A 27,800-nucleotide genomic window follows, 5' to 3' on the forward strand; every position below is an offset into this window, starting at 1 on the left:
ATATATATGATCCGCCATGATAATTCGAGTGGAGTTGAGTGGTAGCAAAACCACTGCCGCGAGATCGCGTTCCGTGCGTCACTCTTCTAAAAGCAATATTCTTGGAAATGAAAACTCATCAGAAAGCGCAAATTATGCTTTCAATTATCTATTTTTACTTCTCGCGCGAGCAGAGCCCAGAGGCCTTGTTTAATTAACAAATAGAAGGACCTAACCCTACTTTTACAGCACATTTCGTCTCAGGCTCATCGTTTTCGAATGTTTCTTTGTTCTTAATGTTTGGCGCGGGAAAATGTGCTATGGGAATTGGATAATTAAAAGCAGAGAAGAGTTTTCCTTATCCAACACGAAACATTACGCAAAAGTACCGCAAGCGAAACATGTGGTCCCAATTGTGCACCACTGTTCAGTTTCTTTGGATGTAACTATTTTTTTTTCCTGTTTCACAATTAATTCTTACACCAAGTTCTTAATTGTGTTTTCTCTTTGTAAGAAAATCTCCGCAACTACGCAAATGCACTTTTTATGCTAAACAAAAGTAAGCTGGAAATATTTCTACCCATGTACTTTTTTTTCCTTTTTGTTTAAATTTGTTTGTTAAGATCAAATGTACCAAAGTTTCTGACTAGCTTAATTAATTTCATTTTAAAAGCAATTATCTTCCATATCTTCTATTTTCTTATAAAAAGAAAAAGGGAAAGATATGGCTGGAGAAAAGAATGTAGCAAAATGATAAAATATCTGAATTCCTATTTGTTTCTAAAGAGGGAAAATATTTTTCCCTTTTACTTGAAAAATCCCTATTGCTTAAATAGTTTTCCTTCCAGTAATAACATGAAGTGAAATTCCTTACAATTTAAAAGAACCCATATCATATCTGAGCTAGTTTTTAAAATTTACGTTTTAAAAGGGATAAACACATATTAAAATTTTCTTCTTAATAATTCATTTACATAATTAATCTTATTGCTGATTATAATACACAGTTAGAAAAGAATGTTGTCCTAATACTATACAAAAAAAAAATGAAGAAAACAGTGAATCATAAAAGTTAAAAGAAATTAGCAAAGTTACAAAAAATTTCATTATTCAATTAAAATCAAAGGAGCAAAAATGACAGCTGATTACATTTTAAGCCAAAGCTTATCAAGAAACTATAGTAAAAATTAAATAAATGAAATAAAATAATAGAATAAAATGAAGCATCAGATAATAAAATCAAGCTAATTAAATATTTTTTTAAATAACTTTAGATTGAACGTAACATCAGTTAGGCATTCAATTCCTTTGGTTTGGTGGCCAAAATGTTTTATTTTGATTCCTAGCTAGTGTCTTGACAAATTTAGCTAACATTGTACTCCTCTCGTCAAACAATGTGTCCGGTTTTAAAATTAACAAAAATATATTAGTTAAAAACGGCCGAAGTGTAAGAGTGAATGAGAAGAAAGCTACCATAGACCTCCGTTGACTTAGAATACTTTTAAAGTATAATTTACCGTAAAAAAAATTGGACGATTGCAGTAGAAATTTCATAATATTTACTTGTCAATGAAAAAGCTTCATTAGCTTTAAAATTTAAGAGAAAAAAGTCGACACGTTCATAGCACACAAAACAAACGCCCATTATTAGGAAGCACCAACAGGTGAAGAATAAACACCTAACAGATGAGGACACCTAACAGAATAAACACCTAACAGTATGCAATGTTGCCAACGAAGACGTTTAAAATGTAAACTGTTTTAAATATCAACATTGCCTTTCTTTTTTTTTTTCAAATCTGTTCTGTTTTGTCATTTACATGCTGCTAGATCTGGATGATTGGTGCTTGCTTTGAGAGTTCAAAATATGCTGACTTTTTCAACACGAATTTTGAAGTTAGTGAATTTTTTCCACAGACAAGAACTGTATAATTCTGAATATAAGTTTTTTTGTGCGTAAGCCGAAAAGTGCGCTTTATATTTGGGAATTTGCCCAAAATTCGGAATTTGTGCATGCAAAAAAAAAAAAAAAAAAAAAAAAAAATTTACGCTTGGAAATAAAAATTCACCACTTCTCTTGTATTAACGTTTGCATAGTGGGTAAAAAAAAAGCATGCACCTTCCGTATTCGCAATTAGAAGATTAAAAAATAGTAATATCTCTTTCATATTGCCTTTTTTTACTTGTTTCTTTTTCAATTATTATATTTAGGTATTCCTTTTCCAACTATTATTTCATGTTATTTTTATATTTTGTATGTACGTTTCGCGATATTCACTGACAAACTCGACAAAAGGAGAATTATTTCTATTGGTGATGTCCTCCCGGAATTTTTCAGAGTAAGTGGACCCGATTGTAAACCTTTTTTAAACTCGATTGTAAACCTTTTGTAAAACTTAAGCTTCTAAAACATTTTCTGAAAATTCTTGGCTTCCATTCGGAAAAATACCCATATTTTTTTTAACTTGAAGTTTCTCGCAATCATTCATTTTACATAATATTTTCCTCAAAAGTTTCAAGACATACAATGTGTGATAAATGCGATAGTTGGCTTAAAATCGGATGAAAGAATACACAGATACCATATAAAGATACAGATTAATAGAGGTAAATGTCCACAGCTCACTTGGATAGCAAAACAAAATAAAAAAACAAACAAAAAATACTTACAAGACTGTCTAACTCGGGATTGGGAGAATAATATGGTTTTTCTTGTCTAATCTGTAAAGTAACACAAAAAAAGCGAAATAAGGAAAAGTGCGAAAGAAAAAACTGAAAAATACTTACAAGTGTATCTAACTCGTCGTCTGATGTGTACTGAGGGTTTTCAGCCAATATCTGAAAGGGGAGGAAGGAGATAGAATAAAAAAAGTACTAGAGAGAAAAAAAAAAAGAATTTCTGCAGCGACTCTCAATTAATTACAACATGGGGGAGTAATTTTTAACATTAAATGATATAGAAACTAAGTGTTTAAAAAAAACGTGTGGAAACATGTACAGAAACATTTCTGAATTATCATGATTGATCGTTTTTAGGTGAAGAAACTGGTATTTTTTTGATATTCTTACTTTATTTCTAATTAATTTTTAATTATAATATTAAACTTAATAATTTTTGTAACATTTTTTCACAAATCAAAAATTTATAATAATAGTAATTAATAAAAAATAAATTGAATAGTTTATAATTTAAAAAATGAAATTTTTCGCTATGACTAGGTGAATGCTTTTTTATTAATTTTAAATTGTTCGCTTGTAAATTGTAAAATTTATGAATAGCTGTAATTTCTTAAATTTTTGTCTTCATCCTTTAAAAATTTAAAAGCACACAAATTTTTTTCCTTTATCTTAAAAAAGAATCTAAGCTTTAATAATTATAAAGATTCTGTCACTTTTCAGATGTGATAGATTATATATTCAAATTTAAATTAAGAAAACTATTTCACTAAATTTTAATACTTTTAAATTAAAAAAAAAAGAATTGTAACTTTTTCCAATATATTAATAATAATATTTACTAACACAGCAAAATAATAGTGATCAATTAATATTAATTACATCCTAATTAATTTCCATAAATGAATTTTTTTAACATTCATTGAATACTTTTATTTTACAAAAATAAAAACAACAATTGAGAATCGCTGGCTAAGAAAGAAACAGAGATTAGTGACAGACGTGAATTTAAAAAGACATAAAAATTCCATCGATAAATTCAAATCTTTTACTCAGAATCTTATAAAATTGGAAACAAACATTCCTAAACGTATATTTTGTTCATACACAAACATAACAATAAATTTAAATTAAATTTTTTCAACTTAATAAAATTAGTTCTTTTTGCATTAACATTGAAATTCATATTTTCGAAAGATTGAAATTTTTTTAACGCATACATACATATCTATCAAAGCGATGGAATAATTAATAAGAAATATTTTAAAAGCAAGAGAAATTGTAGAGTTGAAAGATACAATTATGGCTTCATTTTAACCTCAGACTTCAAATTCGATACAAAATAACAATGTGCAAAAAATATAATGTAAATTATAAACTTTAAAAAAAAACGAAAAATCCATAAATTTTTTTTTAAAGAAATGTTGTTTTCAATTAAAGAGCACATTAACATAAAAAGTTTTTATCTTTAATATCAATTATAAATGTCTGTTTTATCAACATTGGATAATTTTATGTGATACATTAGTGGCGCTCAGGATACATTTTTATAACATCAATTATTATAAATATTTAGTGTTAAATTTTTTTTTTTAATGCTTCAAAACGTATGAATTCTGTCGACACTTAACCTAACATAAACTTCATTGAACTTTTAACTTGTCAGTATATATTGTTGAATAAATTAATTTGACATATAGTTATATTTTTGAGAAATCTGTACTGTAATATCTTTGAAAAGATTCGTCATGAACTATCAATTCTCAACTCATGTCTATTAACACGAAAAAAAATTAAACTAACGTCATTTAACTCATTACGAGTCAATATACATCAACACAACAATAAATTGACTTCTGCAAATACGACATATTTTTTGGTATGTTTTTGGAAAGACATATGAAAGACATTTGGACATTTGGAAAGACATATAAGTATGTTTTTGGATAGACATAACCTATCATTTAATAGCTTATGTCTATCAACGATCAACTTTATCTATCATGATATATTTATCGTCATATAAAATATTAACTTTTGAAATCTGCAATACTTTCGGGAAAGTATAGACGAGTAGCATACACCACTACTGATCGCAAAATGAAAATAAAACAACAGTAACATTTTTCTATCTATCATCTATCTATTATCTATCATCATATGAAATAGTAATACTTTTGAAATCTGTAATACTTTCAGGAAAGTACAGACGTCTACGACACACCACTAATGATCACAAAAAGAAATTGAAACAACAATAAAAAATTTTCGAAAAAAGAAGCACTTGAAACTGGAACAATATATCCTAAACTAAATACACTTGCCTCTGATATATGAACTGTTTAATATACATAAAAATAACATAATATTACTAACTAAAGAATACATAAATCATATCTTCAGAGTAAAAGGAAAAATAAAGTTGAAATATAAAGTATAGATTGTGTGTGTTGTGTATGAATTAATTTTTAATTACGAATAGCTTTTTTAATTATCAACTGTTTAGAAGTTACCTTTGATTTTAGATTCTGCTACTATATGCCATCATCAATATTTGTTTGAGAAATTATCATTGGTTAGAAAAGTAACAAAAATTCCTTTTTATTATTTAATTATTATGTACTTTTTTTTTTTTAATATGAAACAAAGATGCGATTCTTTTTTTTTTTTTTTTTTTTTTTTTTTTTTTTTTTTTACTACTTAAAAATGAAATCTCACTTAAAATTGTTCATGAACAAATTCGAAAAAAAAAAAAAAAAATAGATTAAAAATAAAAATACGTTTCAAAATTTTCTTTCCTTCCTTTAAGGTTTTTAATGTTTTCTTTCCAAAAAAAAAAAAAAAAAATTCTTTAAAAAGATGCAGCAAGAAAGGGTTCATAAAAAAGTACTTAGTGTTCTTGTTTATGCTGCAAAGTTTTATCCAATATTTTCGAAATTGAAAAGCAGTATCAGTCTGGCGGAAAAAATTGAGAAAAAAAAATGATTCTCTTTTTGCAGTCGGAATATCGAAGTTTCACTGCTAAAATTGACTTGGAAATTAATTTTGTTTTAATCTCTAACCTTGCTTTAACGAATTTCCAGGTAGTGAATAATAATACTATCGTCACAGCACACCGAGTAGTGTTCAAAGCTACCACAACTATGTCTATGGGAACACCAAAAAGGTTGGTAATTTTTATCGAAGCTGCTTGGTAATAATTTTTAGAAAAAATTAACAATATCGTTTTATATAATTGTTATATGTGATAAAATTTTGTAATTTTATCACAGTTACACAGTCACAAAATTACAAAATGTGATAAAAATTTTATCACATTTTAGAATATGGCATAAAAAATAATTCACTCGGTTAACCCTACTTATCAATTTTCTATTATGTATAATAGATGTGTGATAATCAGTTCCGTTTAACCATAATCATATGAATTATCAAATTAAGACTTATGTACCAGGAATGTTATTACTATACAATTCGGTAACTTTACCAGAATTTTTTTCTTTGCACACTTAAACTAAGTATTATTTTAAATACTATTTGCTTTATTTAGCGATAAAAAATAAATGATTTATTGTTTTTACATTAATCACACATGCGAAAATAATTTATGAAATAAACGCATATAATAAACATGAAAAGTAAATAACTATTTCACAATGCAGACGTACAACAGCACTACTGATTAAGAAATAAAACGTGGAACGCTTGTTGCCAACATTAATCGATTCTATTGACCTCTTGCAAAGAGTCTTATTTGCATAAACACCAACATTTACTGCTACTGGGCGTTGTTAAGAGTTTATTGAATACCAACTTGTCGCGTGATGGGACTCATCGACAGTTAAAATCATTAATATTCTCGAGCAACACTCGTATAGAGGTACCATCGATTTCTGCAGTTGGAAGATGCGTTTTTAACTAAACCAGATTCAATTGAACAAGCCAGATATCGTTTTTCGTCATTTGCTATTATGAAGTGAAATAATAATGATTAAGGAATGCTTGTTATTTATTATTATTTTTTTATCTTCATAGGCAGGTGCTGCTAATGATTTTTTTTCATGAATGATGATATTTGACATGGTATTGATAATTTGTGACAGCGTCGGGCCTCAAAATGATGAGTTTATATTAGGAATCTGAAATTAATTAGATGTACTCAGCTGTATCCCCCCTTCCCTCTGTGAGAAATGAATGTGCGACTGCATTTAATTTTAAATAAATTGACGATTGAAAAAGTAAAATTGATTGAGGAAAAAATAGAACGAAATTGATTTGTCACACTAAATTGTAGCATAGCTGCGTTGCTGGCGCGATTCGGTTTACGGCCAAGACAGGTATACACGATGCACATTCTAAAAATTTTCTAAAACTGGAAATTCATAAAACAAGTATTACAAACGCGAAGAAATATTATTCTGATAAAATTACCATAGTTTATGGCAATGACATTTCTTGTAAAAATAAATAAATAAAAAACTTATTTCTGGGTTTAAAAAACAAAATATATACTGTATTTAAATCTTTAGTCTGGTGATTTTCCCCTTCATTCACCAGAAAAACTGGTTTTTAAAATTATAGCTCTTATTATCACACATTTAATTTTAAAAAAATGCAAAACTAAAAAGTAAATTTAATCGAATAATTTTTTTTTTTTTGCAATGCTATTAGGTATCATGATGAAATTAACAAATTTTATCACGTATTCTAAAACCATATTTTATTTTTAATTTTACCAAAACATTTCCAGAGCATTTCGATAAAACTTTTCATCTTTTTGGTGTTCTCATATAGCTAGATACACGGTAAATTTTATTATTTTCTGGTACTTTTTTATTATTCTACACTATGCTACTATATTACTATACTACGAATTTTACTATATTCTACCATACTCTGACCATAATTTTTCTCTCATTGCAGAACTGTACAAAACTACCTATTAAAAAATTTTTTTAGCTTATCTTTTGACAATCATGCAATATTAAAATAAAATGGAATTCTTGGTACTTAGTGTTCCCAATGAATTACAAGTGAGGGATTTCTTGGGAAATTCATACCGTCATACAGTAATGAAATAATGATTAAATTCGAAACAAAAAAAATTAAAATTTTAATGCAAATAATATTAATTACATTAATAATAAAACATTTTTTTCAAGAATAGGTTTCTTTACTGCAAATTAGCTATTTGGTTAATAATCAAGGTAATGATAATAGTTACATCAAAATATGTTCTCAATCAACTCGAATTGAGTTTTACTTTTAATTTTGAATGTAATCTATTTGACATATCTATTACGAAATGATTTGAAAAAAGTAAAATTTAATATGCAGCACTTATAAAGATAAAAATTTAATTTGTAATAACTAAAAAATAACATGCTAATAAATAATATAACGTAGAAGTAATATAGCACGTTAATTCCATATAACATATAACTCATAAATTTCATACTTTGCATAGACATTTAAAAGTTCATTTGTAATTCTCTCATTAATTATTATTATTTTATTTCTTTTACACAAGAGGTTATTAGTTTTATAATTTTAGATAAAGTGCATCCTAATTCAGGTGGAAATTTTTCGTTTGTACGCAAATGTATCATATATTTTCATTTACACCTATTTTTAATAATTTCTAGTAATAAATGAATATATTATTTATACTTTAATTTCCATAATTATACATTAATTTAAAAATGCACTCTTTTTATAATTTAAATACCTATAAAAGTATTATCTACTAAAATCATTAAGTTATCTTAACCAATTTTTATATGGCAAACAATAATTCCTGCTTACAAATCCTTATTTATGATTAATTGATTTAAACTCAAGCGCGCAATAATCTTTCCGCACTTTTAATTAGCATAACTCAGTGCATCATACATCAGAAAATAATTTGTACTAATAGTACATTATGCAATTAAATTTATTGCAGATTGTGCCGAACGAGCTGAGTACCTTAAGTACCTATAAAAATATTACTAACTTATACCAAAAAAGTATCTTAACTAATACTTATATGGCAAACAATAATTCTTGATTATAGACATACATTTTCAAAAATATCCATTTATAATTCATTAATTAAGCCCAGCAATGATCTTTCCACACATTTCATTTGCATAGCTCAATTTTTCTTTCATTCAGAAAATAATTCGTGCTAATAGTACATTACATAATTAAATTTATTGCGGTTCGCTCATAAATTAAAGCACCGACAACAAAGACCGTTAGGAGTCAAATATTTTTTTCTTTTGCCCCTTTCTTTCAGGATATGGCATTCGATCACGAAAGCTACAATAATTTACACGCATCAGAAATAAAAATGAAATAGCACGCAAATACCTTTGAAAAGTGGACCCCCGCTCCCTTCTCAAAGATTTATTATAAATATAAATAAATTTATATATAAATATCCAAAGGGAAAATGGGGGAAATTTATGAGTTTTTGGGAAGAATAGTAGTATAAGTCGAGCATTTTGTTCATTCCCAAAATATGAATAAGGTCATAAATTGCGAAGTCAGTCAAGTGTAGTGGTCGTCGGATAAATAAGTAAATAAGTTAAGGAGACGATTGTAAATTTAAAGCTTTAAGCAGTTGTCATATGTAAGCAAGCTCTGTCGCTTATGAGACATAAACAAACAGCAAAAATAAGTATATAGTAATTATTTGTAGCGTATGAATGGCATTTCCGTCAAAAATAATATTAGTTATTTGCACTCATACGAAATCACTTTGCACAAAAATATCGCATTAAAAGAATATTATTGTTAAAATATTATTTTATTATAAATGAATTCTCTCAACGTGAAAATTGTGGTATTTCAACATTTTAAAAATGAAAATCGAATCAAAACGAAGGGAAATATTTATCACCTAAAGACGAATTTGTGAATTTGTTTTTTATTATTACAATAAAACAGATATACTTTGCAATATATGCACCAATATAAACTTTCCATTTATAAATTACGCGCTTTAGTAATGAGCAAGAAAGAAATTTTCGCCTCTTATATTACATTACAGTATATTCCAGCATTCAATTTTTCCAGCTTAAACTTTCTACTTTCTTTCTATTAATGTGCTATTATTCCAGCACAATCGTTTCACTTTTAAAATATTCCAGTTTAAGCTTTCTACTTTTTTTCCGCTAATGTGCTATTATTTCAGCATAATCATTTCACTTTCTTAATATTCCAGCTTAAACGTTCTACTTTCTTATTATTAATCTGCTATTAATCCAGCATAATCGTTTCACTTTCTTAATATTCCAGCTTAAACTTTCTACTTTTATGATATTAAAGCAAATCTTCTTGTTTATGCAATGCATGTACTGAGTTTTATAATAATATTTATGAATATAGAAATTGCTTGTATCCCAATAAAAAATATGTCAAGTTTGCTTTTGATCAGTTCATTTCCAATTCGTTCAAAATGCATATAATTGTACAAAAATGGAATTTTGTCTTTGAGAATTATCTCCTTCTATTTTCATTTATTTACTTATTTATTTGATGATATTAAACTAATGGAAAAAACATTAGACTAAAATAAACCTTTAGATATCTTCATTACTTATTAATAAAACGTAAATAAATTATTTAGAAAGTTTTTTTTTTTTTAAATTTTAAAACTGTAATTGAATAATGAATTACTTGAAATTTCGTAGTCATTTAGAAAAAACTAAAAAAAAAGAGCTCTTTTTCTAGAGTTAATAAAATTTTAAGATTTCCTTGAAAAATTAAACAGTATAAGTATGCTAAAGTGTGAAACTGAAAAAAAAAACCAACCAAAAATGTTAATTTTAAAACATGTTTGTCTTCATAGTTTTTTTTATGACTTTAATAAAAATAAGAACAAAAAGTTTCATTTGCAAAACATACGTAAAATACAGTTTTTAAAGACCCTTGAGACTTAAAAACTCTTCTTTGTTTTTATCAAACATCGCTGAAAACTGTTCGTTTACACTCTTTTAAAAGAAGTTTCTAAGTTTATTTTTTTGAATAAATACAAATAATTAAAAATTGCGTGTGATTTTTGTTCTTGTATTATTAATAGCAATTAATAAATTATCCAATGTTTTCTTTTTTGAAAAAAAAAAAGCCTCGTAAAAAAGTTTTGTAAGCCTCTGTTAGAATTTTAATCTAACATAAGCATTAAATAAAATAAGTAACATATCTTTATCAAAAATAATTAATTGCAATCACATAAAATTATTCAATCCTTTTTGACTACTTCATATCAGAAAGGCATTGGATTTATTTGCATTTATAAGTATTTAAAGTTCAATAACTCCTCCTTTAATAATTTGTGAATATCTGTTTTTATAAAATAAATAATTAGCATTTGTTAGAAATATAAATAAGCTCCATTCTGCACTAAGGAAAAGAATATTTTATTCTAGAGCAAGAATTTGATAATAATTAAGTTTCCATAATGATGCTAATTGTACATTAATAAATAAAGTTAAAAATAAAAAGAAAATTTTGCCTTCATTTTTTTTTATTGCATGGGATTCGATAAGTTACAGTAATGTGATGTGCAAAAAAAAAATTACTAAACACATTCGCAAATAATAGAAAAGTGGCTTCAATGTCGGTTATATAAAAAATATTCGATACAAAATAGATAAACAGATATTCTCTAGATTAAGATTTTCATGAAAACATTTAGGTAATTTTAAGGAGAGGACTTAGTTCGGTTAAAAGTATTAGTAAATTCAAATTAAAAGAAAACATGATTCAATTTAGCACAGAAATAAGAATGCAGCTGACTTGTTCCCTATTATGAATCAGAGAACCCATATTTTGGTTCAACGTTTAATAAATTATTCTGAGATTATATTTTACATTTAATAAATACTAAGTTTAAGAACACGATGTTCCCTAGTTAAAAGAGTTCGATTTTTATTTGATTTAAATTCAGAAGAAACCTGGGACAATTTAACAGGGTAATACGACTATAACAAACTTGTACCTCATAGTTATGTAGCGTAAATTTGTTTCAGTATTCATTAGATTTTTTTTAGAATATTTTGCATTTAATAAAAACGATATTCATTTGATTAAGATTAATTGGAAAACATTTAGGTCATTTTAAGGACATGATTTAGTTCTGTTAAAAGTGTTAGATTCAAATTGAACGAATATTTTTTCCCATTTTACACTGTAATAAGAGTGCAGCAAACTTGTACCGTAACGTGATTCAATAAACCGATATTTTTGGTACAATAAATTTTTTTTAGGGCGTATTTTACATTTAATAAATAACACATTCATTTGATTAAGACTTTCCTGAAACATTTAGGTCATTTTAAAGCACGATTCAGTTATTCACCGAAAACTCACTTTAGCAGACAAAAGAAAAAAGAAATCCATAGACGTTTACTAAAACTTTTCTTATAAGGAAAGGTAAGGAAACCCTTACAACTGAAAATGAAGGAGCTACATTTAATAGATGCTTAGATACCATTTGGTAGAAGCGAGAGAAAATGTTCCTTAAATAGGTACTGAACAGAAACTTCATCTCACGCCTCTTGTACTTTTACGACACCCTGTATTTACTTTCCTCCTCCTGTAATCTCAAAGAGTAGGTATTAAACTGTTTACTACCGGGGCCCCGAGGACCCCAGGGATAGCGGTCAAGCACCGTTGTTTGACCACTTTCCCCGCCTGTAGATTGCTTTCTTTGCGGTACTCAAGAAGGGTCAAATACTCCGGGCAGGAAAAAGGTAATGTTGATCTTACATCAGGGTTATTTTCTAGCGTGGGTGGTGAGACTTTCTTTGGTTAGAAATAGCTCGTTTTTGGAAAATACAGATATTATTAACGATGTTAAAGTGAAGAAAGGATTTAACATCATATTGTGAGTGTTCTAACTTAATTTAAATATTACACGGGGGGATTTTATAAAATTACTATAGTGAAATTTTTGGGGGGAAAACATAATTCTGGTTAATAAAACCAAAATCTAATGTATTTACCATTTGTTTTGTAATTTACGATTTCAAAATTATTAATATACATTTCGATTCGTTACTACGACACAAAATTAGTACCACGCAGTTTCGTTTCGTTCTTATTACCACACATTTAGTTAAAAAAATACAAAACTGGAAAATGAATTAAACCAAATAAACGGTTTTATATGCCATGCGCCAAGGCACCAAGATAAAATTACCGAATTTCACCATATTTACCAAATTTTATAACATATTATAAAGTCATATTTTATTGTTAATTTTACCAAAATCATTACCAAAGCATTCCGATTTAGTGTTCCCGTGGATGCAGGAACTAAGTAGCCAATATCATGACTGTCCTGCACTCTTTAATCGGTGACCCAATATTATCAAAATACGAAACTATAATTTATGCGTAAAAGCCGCAGTGCTCCAATGTCCATTTAAGTTCTATTTTTATGGTTTAGAAACCCTGCTAGTTGTAAATGGTTGCAAAACCATATATTTTATATTCACGGTTCTTTACCGTACAAACTATTAATGGTTTCAAAACCGTAAAACTAAAGAAATGTTCCTATCATAAACTTTGTAGTTCGTCAAATAGACTGCTGGTTATTTCACCGTAATTTCAGAAAGAAAATTCTAACAATGTACTGGTGGTTCTTCTTCCTCTTATGAATGTTAATGAATATTAAATTCATTAATTGTTATAGTTAGTAATAATAGTAGAGTTCTATCAAAACCATGTTTTTAAGCAAACAATATTTCATTAATATTTCGGCTACATCTTGAATTGGATATTGGAGCATCATAGAGGAAAAGAATCGTCCATGGTGCTCTAGATTACCAGAATTTCGTCAAACCGTCTTGGTGCACTACAAGCATCATTTGCATGGAAGACTGCGCATAAATACCAGCAATCTTTTTAAATTGCTGCTAACATACATATGCAAATTACGAAACATCAATCAACCAACAATTCTAAATGACAAAACCATAGCAACAGCGTTCGAAATTCAACAAACACATAAAACCAGCCAAACACTCTGGAGGCGGGTCATTAAGAAACCAAATTTCGAAATTTCATCGTCTCAAGATGAGAACTTGAAGAGTGTGTGTGTCCGAGTTAAAAATGAATTAAGGGGGGCAGCTAATGCATTCAACTCATCACATTATGCATAGATGTGGTGTGGGACAGACAACGGGTATATCTATTTCGCGGCGCTAAAAGGGAAGGCTTCATTTTCATCGAGAGCTCATTTATTAAAATCTTTAATGGACTTGGCGAGAAAAGAATAGATAAAGAGTTTCTGCTTCATTCATTTGGCCATGAACGCTATCTGCATACATTAAAGTGACTCGAACCTGCTCTTTAAGATTTCAAGTTAAGTTTCGGCAAAGGTTCTTCAACCGTTAACTAACTGTTCAGTCACAAAGATTTTAAATGAAAAGGAATGCAATTAAAAACATCGATCTCATTTCAGTCGATAATCGATCTATGTAAAATTCAGACCAACAATTAACAATACTATTTCTGCATTTAAATGGCAAAAAGAGACTATCTTTTCAATAACATAACAAATATAAGGTTTTAAATCATTTAGCTTTTAAATTAGTTCTACCCAGAGAGTCAAAACTACCAGAATATGGTAAAATTTGCTTTATTTTCGGCTCTATGGAAACTCCAAAAAGCCCGATTATGTTTACCGGTGTCCTTTGGTAATAATTTTTGTATAGCTATAGTTTTATAATATGTGATTAAATTTGGTAAATGTAATAAAAATTTGGTCATTTTATCGTACCTTAGAACATAGCATAAAAATCCTTTAATTTATTTTTTGGTTTTTAAACCATTAAATTTATTTTTAATTTTTTTTTGGTTTCGTATTTTTTTAATGTGAGGTAATAAGAACTATAATTTTGATAACCAGAATTTTCAGAAAAATGTTACCATATAAACGGAAAATTACCAAATGAATGGTTTAAATACCAAATATTTTGGTTTTATTAACCAAAATTACAAGTATAATTTTTTACCAGAAATGTCATTACCATATAGATAGGTGACTTTTCCAGAATTATTTTCATATTGTAAAGCCTTTTCGCTAGTCAGTCATTAGACTTTTTAAATGGTAAACTACAGTTATAAAAATCAATTGTAACTAAGCTCTAGCAACTCGTAAGTTTCTTGGCAGTCATAAAGTTCCTAAATTAAGAATTATAGTTAGAAGTATCAAAGCTCTAGCAAGTTTCAAAATCCATTAAAATGCTATTCAATCAATATTCTTAAATGCAGAATCGTGGCTAAAATTATCAACCATACATAAGTTCTGGCAGTTTTTAAATTCAATAAGTTACTAGCCAGTCATAAGGCTCTTAAACGAAGACTCAAATTAAAATATCTTAATTCCAGAAAACAGCAAAAACTAATGACTTTTTAGTGAAAATTTTTAAAAGAAGAATCATGATAAAGGCATCAAAAATATCAAATGAAACCTATCAAGTTTTTCAAGCTATGCAGTTATGAATCAGATGTAAGGTTTTTTTAATTGAAAAACCTCTATTAAAAGTAAAAAAATTCTGATAAGTTTCAAGAGCCATTAAATAACTGGGAAATCAAAATTTTAAAATGAAAATTTACAATCAAAAGTAAATAATCGTAAAGTTCTGTAAAGAAGAATTATAATAAAAATTACCAGTTGATTGAATAACTATCTAAACATATAACTAAACTTAACTTATAAACTAAAACTCGTATTTATAAATACAAGACTTGTATCGACTCTTGAAAGCTTTATAAGTTCTAGCAAATTTTGTAAATCGTTGAGTTGCTAGTTAGATTGCTGTTTTTAAAATAAAAAATCTTAAATAAATAATATAATTTAATTATATAATAAAATTAAATAATAGAAATTAATTTAACTAAACCATAGAGAAGACAATTATTCTCAAAATCAAAGTGACGATAGACGTTAATTGTTTGTTTGAGGAGCTTTTAGGATCTATGAAAAACATTTTTAAAAAATTGACAAAGCCGGCTTAATTTACGATACTTAACAATAAAAAAAAAATTGATGCAGTAAAAGAAGAGAATTATCAAAATTTGAAAATTTCCGAAACAAATTAAAAGTTAGTATGAAATGATGTAAAATCTTATGAAAAATTAAAATATACAATACTAAATTTTATCTGGCCATACTTTTTATCCTGAATTTCAATTAAATTTGCCTCAAAAATAGAAAAAAAAGCGCCAAGTATCATTTGTTTAAAATTTCCTTAAGAATTTTAATGTAATTGAAGCAATAATTTTACTCCTTTTCAAACAAATGTTTGCTTTTAAACTATAAATCTAAATTTATGCTATTTAAAATTCAGGTAATAAAACTTACTAGTGTTATAACTTCTAATGGATGAATTACTGAAATCCAGTAGATTAATCTTCTAAGTAAAAACTAGATGATAGTTATCCTCTGATAAAAGCCAAATCGCCACAGAATTTAAAAATTTTAACAATGACAAAATTATGTTAAAATGCAAATAAAGACAATCCATTCGATTAATAAAAAAAAAATATCGATTTCTGAGAAAACTTGGACTTGGTAATAGACCAGCAGCTGTATCAGCAATGAATTAGACGAAATAGATGCTGAATCTTCAATTTCAATTACTAATCAAAACTTCACTTTAGAAAGTCAACATTGGTTTAGGTTTTTATGACACATTCAGATTAATAAATGTTCCGAATTATGAAAGAAAAATATAAAGCTTACTACAAGCAGCTGTTTTTTGAACAAACAATTTATGTATTTTAAGAGACTTCCATTAACTGATATATTTTGCCGTAATCAGCAGACAGACGAGGAATATTCTAACTGAATTTTCTCAGATCTCAATAACTGATCAAGAGATTAAAAATATTTTTTTGTAAGAAAATTACAAACGAAATTACAGAAGGACGGTTATGAATTATGAATTTATGCAAAGGAAAAAGATAAAAAAATGCTATCTACAATGTAAATTCACAGAAGTATTTCGAAACTAATCTTATCTGTTTTAAAATTTAGAAAATATATTTAAGACCTACAGTAATTTTTTTTCCCAACTCCTATTAAAAGCTAAGAAGGAATTTAACTCCAAATACCAGTTCCGTTCATTTTTTCAATACTTTTTTTTTAGCTTTAAAAGGCTACGATTTTTTTTTAATGAATATTGATGAATCAACAATCAATTTTGTTTATTTTATTTCACAGCTAATGTTTTTTAAGGATCATTAATGGATTGACATTACTTATGTTTATTTTCTTTAACAGTTTTTATAAACAAAGGGAATTATAACAGGGTTCCCATTCAATTTCAGAAAGAAAAAAAAATCGCTGATTACCCCAGGTATGCCAGGTAAAAAATCGAGACCATATTTTCATCAGAAATCTTTTGATCTTTTGACCTGAAAGCTTTTTTTTTTTCTAATCTGCTAAGAGTTAAAAACTTCTTGAGGCCATAAAGGCATCACTGAATTAGGATCAGTTTTGCTTCTTTTCTCTAAAAAGTTATTTAAAGACTAAGGACCACATACAAAACGAAAAAGTTCTTACTGGAATTTAAAATGAACGATTAGATCTTATTTGAAATGTGCACATAGTATCAGAGGCAAGTGACTTGTTACACAGTAAAAAGGGATTTGCAATATTGAGCAAAAACGTGGTGAAATAGCTCCGAAACAAATAACAGTTAGTGAAATAACTCCGAAACAAATAACAGTTGGTGAAATAACTCCGAAACAAATAACAGTCAAATTTTAAAAAACCCGTGCATTCAAAATTGAAAAAGCATATACTCAATTTTGAGCAACATGCATACAGAGGGGAAAATTTGCGAGAAAGACACTCGTGGCCTGCCGGCAGGATTGGAACCAAAAACCTCCAGGTTCGTATTAAGATGTTCTAACCACCACAGTTACACACCCCAGTCCAGGGTGAGTTAAGAAGCTTTATATAGTGGCCACTATAATAACACATTTTGACATATTAATTTCTAATATAAATGGCACAATGGGTTACAATTTATAAAAAAAATGGTTCTAATAGCTTAGGATACCGGTAACTTTAATTTTCCTTTTTGCTTAAATCGCTATATCTTTAAAAAATTTAAATGTATGGAAAATACAAAGTTATTCATATAGACGACGAATATGGCAAAAAAGAACATATGAAATTATTCCGGTATTCAGGTTTTAATTTAAGCAGTTGCCGGTAGATGGCAGTAACATGTACCACTGAAGCCAGTTGTAGTAAATATAAGATTGTAGTAAACAGAGGGAATTACGAATAAACCTGTATATAGCTTCTTAACTCTCCCGGGACTGAGTTGTACTATTATGGAGATTTAAAAAATTTTCAACAAACCCAGAGGTCCTTAGTTCGAATCCAACAAACGCCTCTCTAACATATTTTTTTCCCCATATCATTTTTGGAACAATCAGTTTTGCTTAAAAAATCAGAATATGCTGAGATTTACTAATTCGACTTTTTCTGAGCTATTTTGACACATTTTGGCTCAATTTTCCTCTTTTACAGTATAGATTAAGCTACCATATCATTAGCTAAACTAAGTATAACAAACTGTTCAGCTCTTACCTGTTTGGCGAAGACAGCTATGTCTTCATTGAAAGATTCAGACGAGCAGACATCTCCGCCAGCTATACCGGGCTCCCTGGGGGTACACGTGGCCAGTTCACACTTTTCAAATATCAGTGCTAGCAGAGGGAACAGAGGATGCCTATGGGAGAAAGAAAAAAAGAATATTTAAATACGACAGAAAAAAGCCATACACATGTCGACTCTGAATAATTCATAGAACACAGTTTAACAGCCGTGATTCCGCTTTTTGCTCAGTAGATGCTTTTTTAATGCGGCCATAAAAAGCCCCGCTGGTTTCGAGAGCACCTTTCGATTCTAATTAGGCAAAAATAAACAAAAAGATGTAACGCAAACGAACTTCCTAAACAATGTTTGAAAACCTGCCATTTTTTTCCATCAGTATGACCATTATGTATAATTTATTGAATTATATAGTTGAGTAATAGGCATGGCAAATGATGTTATTGTATATTTTGGGAAAGAGGATGTTGGTGAAATTTCGGAGAAAGTGGTACAATAATAATTCATTTATTAATTATATGTATTTATTCAGTATTTTTTATTGTTTTATCAACTTTATTAATGAATAAAAAAGGACATTTATGGAAATTTCGATAAAGTGGCATAAACGTCTCGACTGCAAAAAAAGTTACTACTCTTAAATAGATTATACTTAATATAACTCTTGTCAATTATATGTAAAATATATTACCACACTCTTTAATATATTTACTTGCATTACTCCCTGAGAAATATATTGGCAGACTTATTTATAACACTCACACGGTAATATATCTTACACGGATGTACCACACGAAGTTTTAATGAAATTAACTGATTTGAATCACTTGTAAATCGTGAGGATTCGAATAATGATGTAACCGGAAATGAAACTTGGAACTTCCTATTCGTCTTCGAGAAAATTTCTTTTCAGTCAGTGAAATAAAAAAAATATGTTATGGCATTACAAAAAATAGTAAACTTTTCAATAAACTGCAGGGTCATGAAAGATAATGGTAGGTAATAAATCATTTAAAGAAACGCAAATGAGATTACATAAGGATTAGTGAATCAGCAAAACACTTCCCGAAACTAATTTTAGAACATAAATTTAGTAAATAAAAAATTCTGACATGCTTGCAATTTCTGAAATTTTTTTTTATTAGAAATGAAAAATTAAATAAATTTGAATTTTTTTTAAACCTACAGAATTTACTTATATAGTTTATTTACTTATATAGTTTATTTACTTATATATTTTATTTGCTATTCTTATTTTTAACTGAACAAGAAAGCCAGTGACATATGTTCACCTTAAAAGTATTCTAATTATACAAAGAAGTCGTTTAAATAATGAGATTTAACTGTTATTTAGATAATGAGATTTTATGGTTATTTTTTAAAAAGTTTCGTTTATCTGCGCACTTCTCAATCTCTCTTTAATTTACACAAAATCAAATTGTCCTTTTTTTTTAAAATTTTTCTTACAATATTTTACAATAACGTTTTGATTTAATTTAATACGAAATTTTATTAAGCTTTTATCATTTCAATTCTATTTTTGAACATAACATATTTGAATTACTAGTTAAGTATGATAATTTAAAAAATGTAATCATAATTTTAACAGTCAACAAACTAAAAAATATTAAAAACAGGGCCGAAACTTGCCAATTATTTTAATTTGAAAACATATTTAATTTCCTCAATTTTTTTTACTTATCATTAATTACCCTGAAAAAAATCTGTTTCACATTGATACCTTGAATCATACTTTCGTCCAAATTAGCAGTAATTTTAATAACATGTTTAAAAGATATAAAATGTTATGGTTCAACATTTTTCCTGTTCACTGGAAACCATAGTATCAAGCACAAAAAATATCATTTATTTATACTAAAAAAATGACGCTTAAACTTGGTTTGAAGCAAAATAAACTACAAAATAACGGATAAAAAGTTTTGGTAAAATTTTACTATATGAATGAAATTTCTGCTTTTTTTTCTTTTCTTTTATTAAAAAAAAATACATCGTTTTGGTTAAAAATACTTAAATATACGGTATTTAGTCCATTCATTAGGTAATTTTTCAGTTCATTGGTTTTCAAATTTATCTATAAAAAAAACGAAACTGAAAAATAATTAGCCGAATAAATAATTTTCATCTCATGCTTTAAAGTATCATGGAAAAATTACCGCCTTTACCAAACTTTATTACATTTTGTAAAACAATACCTTATTGTTAATAAGTGCTTCGATAAAAATTACCAAACTTTTGGTTTTTCCCTTAGAGCCAGAAACACTCTAAATTTTACCATTATCTGGTAGTTTTGACCATGCTTGCTTTTCTAGGTACATTAATGTTTCAATGCGGTTCATTGTAGAGGAGGGATCCTTTCAAATAGAGGCCTGTAAGGCCATGGTTAAAAATTCGTTTGAAAATGTTTTAGGAGTCTCTTCACTCTGAGAACGATATTATTTTTTGAACAAAAACAATAATTTTTAAAATTTACAAATTTATTTATTTATTTTTTGTGTTCACTTTTCACTATGTATCCTTTTCCTAAATACTGATATTGGGAGATGGCCAACTGAGAATTAAAAAAACAATGACGTCACCGATACGCAAAAATAAACAGGGAAAGAGAGTAACGCGACGTCATTACTTTTTACTGTTACCTGATATGAAGCAGCGTTCACTGTCAGAAAATTCCAGTCATATCTCTTAATGAATGATTTTGATCATTTACGTCATACTTTTAAAAAGTTCGATCAAGCTGCTCAATAATAATATTTATCGCACTTCCAAGAACTTATAGGAAGAATTTAAAAGAGCCTTTCACGCACGCGGCATTTGAAGCAAAAAAAAAAAAATATATATATATTAGTGTCTATCAATCATTTTAAGCAGTCAATATACTTCATGACTTCATAACTACATTTTAAACTTAAAAACTTGTTCCTAAATGTCGTTCCTTTTCTTTTTTTCTAACAAAAAAAAAGAATTTTTAATTTAACACTTTTTTAAGATTATAGTAAATTTTTATGACACTAAGGTGCAATATAGAACCACGGCTAAATGGAACAAAAGCCGAGAGCAGCTACACAGCGCAAAATAAATATTACGCTTTCAAAATAATTAATTTAACAAACTAACAAACAGAGCAAGAGAGAGAAAGAGAAACAAATAACATAATAAGATGAAAATGCGTAAGCTTGCTTGGGGATCGTGGGACCTGTATTTATTTGAGGAAGGAAAACGTCCATGGAGTTTCCCCTGACGTAGAGGCTTGAAGTGAAAAAGTTTAAACACTGTGCGCAGTGCAAAAGTTATACTTTTTTCTATTTTTTACTGGTTATATACTTAAAAGTATACAATGATATTTATGGTACATTTCAGAGCTTAAAAATATTCAACCGATATTTTATTTTAAAAAACACGCCGATTGTTGTTAGAATCAAAATTTAAAAATAAAACTACATTTAGAAGTTAATCTGAATTTGAATCTGATTAAAATCTGGATTTGGAGTTCCTGCTTTCCAATTACACTCAACTTAAACATTAACTACAAGAATTATAGAATCTGTAATTTATTCATGGGTTATGCTATGTCTCAGTAAGAAGAATTATATCATGACATTATCACTTATGCTATGTGATTTATATTTAGAAAATGATAGTACCGTATGGGTTATGTTATGGTCTTATCTAATTCTCTTATTTGTCACTTTTAATTCATTTAAGGATTATTTTAAGACATTGGTTACGAGAATTCTGCCATAAGTCAGTTATGTTATGTCATAATAAAAAAATAAATATATAAAATTATGAATTCAGCATTTCTTTTCAAATAAAAATTTTTAAAAAAAACTTTTCAATATTTTTGTTGCTGTAAGCGTTTATTTATGTAGTATTATTTTATTTAACACACAGTACTAAAGAGATCACATTTAAAATCTAAATTTGGAGTTCCCGCTTTCAAATTGCACATCTCAGCTTCAAACTTCAAGAATTACGGAATATGTAATTCTTTTATGAGTTATATTAATACATTTGTTAGAAGAATTGTGTCATGACATTGCCAGTTATGCTTTGTAATTCATATTAAAAAAAACTATAAAATGTTTAAGTCCATTAGGTTTTTTTAAAAAATAAATTAACGAGAAATATTTTTCTGAATACTTTCATGACGCTGAGCGTTAATTTTATGCAATCACTTTAAATTTTATTAAACACTCAGCACAACTTAAAGAGATCGCATTTAAAATCTAAGATTAGAGTAGCCGACTTCAAATTACACATCTCAACGTCAACATTAGTCAATTATTCGAGCCCGATCGCTAATTAATGTAGTTATGTGTCGTTGATTAAAAGGAACGAAGCATTTAATGGAATATACGTCGGAATACGATTGATGTAATAATGATTAGCACTACACATCAAGTCTGCGTTCATTACAATGATTCCGTTGATCTCCTTACTATTGAAAACATCAAATGCGACTGGTAGCTAGACCATTAGCATAAAGTTTTAATCAATCTCCTGTCAGGTAAGGTGTTATTATTTATAAAAGTTTTTTTTTGCTTTTATTTGTGCTCAGCAACAGATTATTCTTAATAAAAAAAATCCCACAGCATAGCTACTGCCATTAATAATAATGACTTCTTATCGAAAATGGAGAAGAAAAAAAAAATTTTTGTAGGTTAGTCATTATGTTTCTTTGCAAATTCTGTCAATTGTACTATGGAATTTTTGGGTGCGTCGCAAATTGAACTGAGAATTTCGAATTTAAAAGCTGGCACAAAATGCTTTATTGTTATTCATAAAAGTGAGATTATAGTCTTTTGTTTTACTTTCAAATTATTGATTTTCAAAAAATTTATATGAGACTCAGGAGAATTTATAATTTTGATAATTTGAAGTTTTTGTTAAGTTTATGAATATTTAACAAGAATTAACAAACCAAAAATGTTTTAAATTTTTGGAAAATTTAAGAAAAAAAGGGGGTTGATTGAGCTTGTTTAGATCTTAAAACCTTTTTGTAACTACATTTTAATTTTTTATTTTTTCATTTTATAACTTTTTATTTAATTGTTTTTTATTTTATTGTTTTTCCGTTCAGTTTTGTAAGGGAAACAATGGCACTTGCTTTACCAATTGAATAAACTTAATCTCATCAACAACAAAAATATTAACCATCAAAAACAAATTATTTTTAAAAGTAAATTTTTCTGCATTTAATTTCATGTTTAAAAAATAAAAATCTAATTAGATAAGTATTGAAAAAAAAAACTTTTTATCGGCATCGCACAAGAAGGTTAAAAAGAAAATAGAAAAAATTTATTTAGCTTGTTTTGAATCCCAAAACTAAGCCCATAACTTAACCTATAAAGAAGTTACAGATTCTAGTACTAAGGCAACCTATAAAAAAGTTACAGGTTACATTAATAAAACAATACCCATAAATAACATAATATATAAATGATTTATTAATTTCGTAACTAAGGCCGTAACGTAACCCATGTACGAGTTACGAATTTCATGATTAATATCAAAACATTACCCCATGATTACTAATTACCCCAAGTTACAGATTTCGTGACTAAGACCACAAAGAAACCCATCAATGAGCTACGGATCGCATAACTGAGACCACGAAATAACCTATAACTGATTTAAAATTATATTTAAAACATAATTAATTTTTATACTCATAGAATGCATTCGTTATAAAAAGTTTTTTTGTATTTCCTCAAATATAACATAATTTTCCTGACACTTATATTGACGACGAGGTGAAAAAGGGGATGGTTTTAGAAACAATTAAAAAGTAATTGAATAAATCACCATACTTTGATTTGAAAAACCGTCATATGCTTTGAATCATTGAAAATTATTTGCATGATTTTCGTCATTGCGTTGTATATAAGTTGCTGCAAATTTATGCAATATTATGATCAAACTCAGTCAAAAATTTCTAAAAAGAAAAAAAAGAAAAGAAAAAAAAAAGGAAGAAAAAAAAGAAAGAGATCAGAAAAGTTGAAAACATGTTTAAAACGGGATTGTTATGGTCCTAAGTTTTTTAATTTATGATTTAAACTATTTATTTATATTATTTATTTATTGATGTTGCAGGAAATTTTTGCAACGAATACTTTGATGTGAGTTTTTTAATTTTAAATTTATATTACTAATTCATTTTATTTTATTGCTATTCATTCAACCTTATTACAAAACACCTCATCAAATAAATATTTGAATGTAGAAAGAAAAAAAAAGGAAATAAAATCACACTACAAACTGACCCTATTATTTATTACCAACAAGGAAAATCAATAAAAATAGCCATTGAAAATAACAATTAAATATTTAATGGAAAAACTGTCAAATGTGCTTTAATGAACTTACTTTTTGTTGATAATACACATCCATTCAATTTTACAACAATCCATTTATAAAAGGAAAAAAATCCAAAGATTCTAGAAGCATTCATTCTATTTTGCTACTGACAATCAAATCGTGAAGAAGCATAGTTGGAAACTTGTTTAAAACATTTGTTATGAACATGTAAGGTAATTAAAATCTCCCATATTAGCAACCAATATTTAGCGAATGTCGAAAGTTTAATCTCAAATTTAAACTATTTAAATTTCAATTCTTTTCAACCAATTTTCCTATTATTCATTTCATTTTATAAACAAGCCAAAAAAAATCAAATGAAGAAGCGTGCATACACAAATTAACCCAGTTATTTTACTCTAACTACCAACTACCAAAAATGCAAATTAAGGTAGTTGGTATTGGTAGTAAAAGAAGAGAAGAAATAATGATTAAAATATTGTTTTTGGAAAATAATAAGTGTAATAAATATTTCAAAAATATTAAAACCTTTAATTTTGAAAATTCGAATTATAGATTTTTTTTCGCTTATATAATTTTACTATCATTTACAAATATTTACAACCACTGTACACAATTAACAGGGGGGAAAATACCGTGTCGTACACATTCATTTAATTTTTCTAGCAGCAATGCAAATCAAGACAAAAGTGGGGAAAATAATAGTTGAAAAACTTCCGATTTGTGTAATGAGGACATTTAACTTAGAAAATTAAAATAGTTTCGTAAACGTTAAATAAACTAAATATTAATTCATTTAAATTTATTAACTCATTTATTTGATTTTACTAGATATATCACTTAAAAATAATTTATAGTAATAATTAATCTGCAGTAATAATTGACTAATAAAATACACAGAATAAAGCAAAACGTAAAATATTTATTTAACGACCATTTGTAAATTGTACAGCAGGAAAAAAAAAAATAATTGTTATTATCAAAGAATAAAAATTTCTAGTTCTCTTAAAAACGTAAAAAAATTATAATGATTTTTAGTCGGAATTATTATTTATCCATTCGTTAATTTTACTACCATTCATTTAGCTTTACAACTAAGCACCCATGTAGGGAATTATATAATAAATAAAATGTCTAGAACTCGTTCGTTTAATTTTACTACTAATAATAAAAATCAAAAGAGATTTGCAGTTAAAAAGAATCATTAAAACTATTTCTGTATAAAATTAGTGGAACAAAAATGTTAAAGCTGTGGTTGCTCTTGTTAAGAATTAAAAAGAGAAATAAGATGAATCTACATTAAAAGATTGATCTCTAAATCTGTACAAGAGAGTGAAATATATATAAATAAAATTTTTAAGCCGTTAAGCAGTCATTAGATCTTTAACTTATACATTCAAAAACATTAGCAAAATATCAACATTTAATTTTGGTTTTCGAAAATTATGAAATTAATTTAATGAATCAATTCAAATGAACAATACATTTGCGAAATCTAGTTTTGCTTTAGGAGAGAGAAAAAGTTTTACGAACGAAAATTAACGTTTATTAAAAAAAGTTTCAACTTCTTATTCTTTGGTTAAATCTTACGTAAGTTTTGAATGCGAATTTTCATAACTCAATAAAAAGCAAAAACTAATTTAAAATTTTGATTTTTTAGTAATTGCAAATGACATTTGCAGCGATAACATGAATAACAAACAAGATCGCTCTTTATTTAATTTTTAATTTTTCTTCATTTAATTAAATGCTTTTATTTGTTTATTTACGAGCAAATACCGAGCATTTACCGAGCGATATAATAAAATTGAAATAAAAGAAAACTTCAAGATTCAGATCATATTTCATTAAAATAGTCAATTTAGTTTCAGCTTTAAAATTAAATTAACATTTCATGGGTGTTGAATCATTTATAAACTTTAGATCTTCTATTAAATTACTGCTTAAAAAATCTATTTCTTTATTATTAAGAAAGTTAAACGTAAAAATTTAATTTCACTACCCGTGATTTTGTGATTTTAAGGTCCATAATGGTATTTAATGTCTAAGCAGGGTGTCGTAAAATTTAACAGTCAAGGTCAAACTAGTCTATAACACGTTAACAAGGGTTAAAACGAAATGTGGAATAATTAATTAATCGAAAATCATTCGTAGAAGAAATGCCATTAATTTTTCCTTTAAGTACAAGTTTAGAAATGTTTCAAAAATGACAAAATGTTACAATACAAGACATTAAAAAAAAAATTGGAATGGAGCAAACACCAAAAATCTCTCAAGTTTTACGATTTCAGTATGTGGCATGTTCCATTAGATCATTGTGGGTTATTGTTCTTGCGTATTTAACATGGGCTGAGGTATAGACAGGTTCAAAATCAAAGATAATTTTTTCACATGAAAACCAACAAACTTTGAAAAGATTACCAGATGCAACTAATTACCAGATTTAATTACCAAAGTTAATTATAAAACAGCTAATTGCATACAATTTATAGTTTATTATTTCAAAAAGCCTACATAATGATTTACATTAATTAAAAAAAATAAACAATGCATTATCCTAGACTTAAACTAAGTTTTTACATATACTAAATTAAGTCTAAGCATTTAATTAATGTTTTTAATTTACAGTTCAAGATTAGTTTTTATAAAATAGCGAAATAAACTTGATTCTAAATAGAAATACTATTTTGTTAGAAATTTCAATGCGTTTTGAATTAAAAAATCATTTAAACTTGCCCCAAACTTAATAGGGAGCTGGGATAATCCGTTTTATATATATAATCATATATATATATATATATATATATATATATATATATATATATATATATATATATATATATATATATATATATATATATATATATATATATATATATATATATATATATATAAAACCTAGTTACATAAAATTTTTATGCAATTTGGGCAAAAGAAGGGTTAAATTTAAAATTTTTTAAGTTTGTATCAAGCGAAATAATTTATCTTTCGGGAAATATTATGGTTAAATTATATAATGGTGATTTATAAAGTAATATTATGGTTCCTTAAGCTAGTTTTACAGAGATTATCAAATGTATCACATATAGAATTACGGTTATACCCATTATCTTTTAAAATTTATTTAAATACTGCTACAGAATGAAAAAATAAACATAAGAGATTCTAAATGTGTCGT

General features: G+C 27.1%; 1 protein-coding gene across 6 annotated transcripts in view; it reads right to left on the reverse strand.

Annotated features, from left to right (window-relative positions):
• LOC107439560 (homeobox protein Meis1) overlaps window positions 1-27,800 on the reverse strand; it is a 283,231-nt gene that overhangs the window by 245,570 nt on the left and 9,861 nt on the right. For 2 of the 6 annotated variants that reach the window (XM_071184435.2, XM_043052522.3), the window contains exons 2-3: window positions 18,260-18,401; window positions 2,650-2,700 (exon numbers count right to left, since the gene is read on the reverse strand). In XM_071184435.2, coding sequence (XP_071040536.1) covers window positions 2,650-2,700; window positions 18,260-18,401 — 193 coding nt within the window. Of the gene's footprint in view, window positions 1-2,649; window positions 2,818-18,259; window positions 18,402-27,800 lie in introns of all 6 variants that reach the window. The other 4 variants (XM_071184434.2, XM_043052530.3, XM_071184433.2 and 1 more) reach the window with 2 other exon arrangements.

Source organism: Parasteatoda tepidariorum, chromosome 10 (genome assembly GCF_982258835.1).
Source record: "Parasteatoda tepidariorum strain Cologne lab strain chromosome 10, Ptep-v5.0, whole genome shotgun sequence".
Lineage (NCBI taxonomy): Eukaryota > Metazoa > Arthropoda > Arachnida > Araneae > Theridiidae > Parasteatoda > Parasteatoda tepidariorum.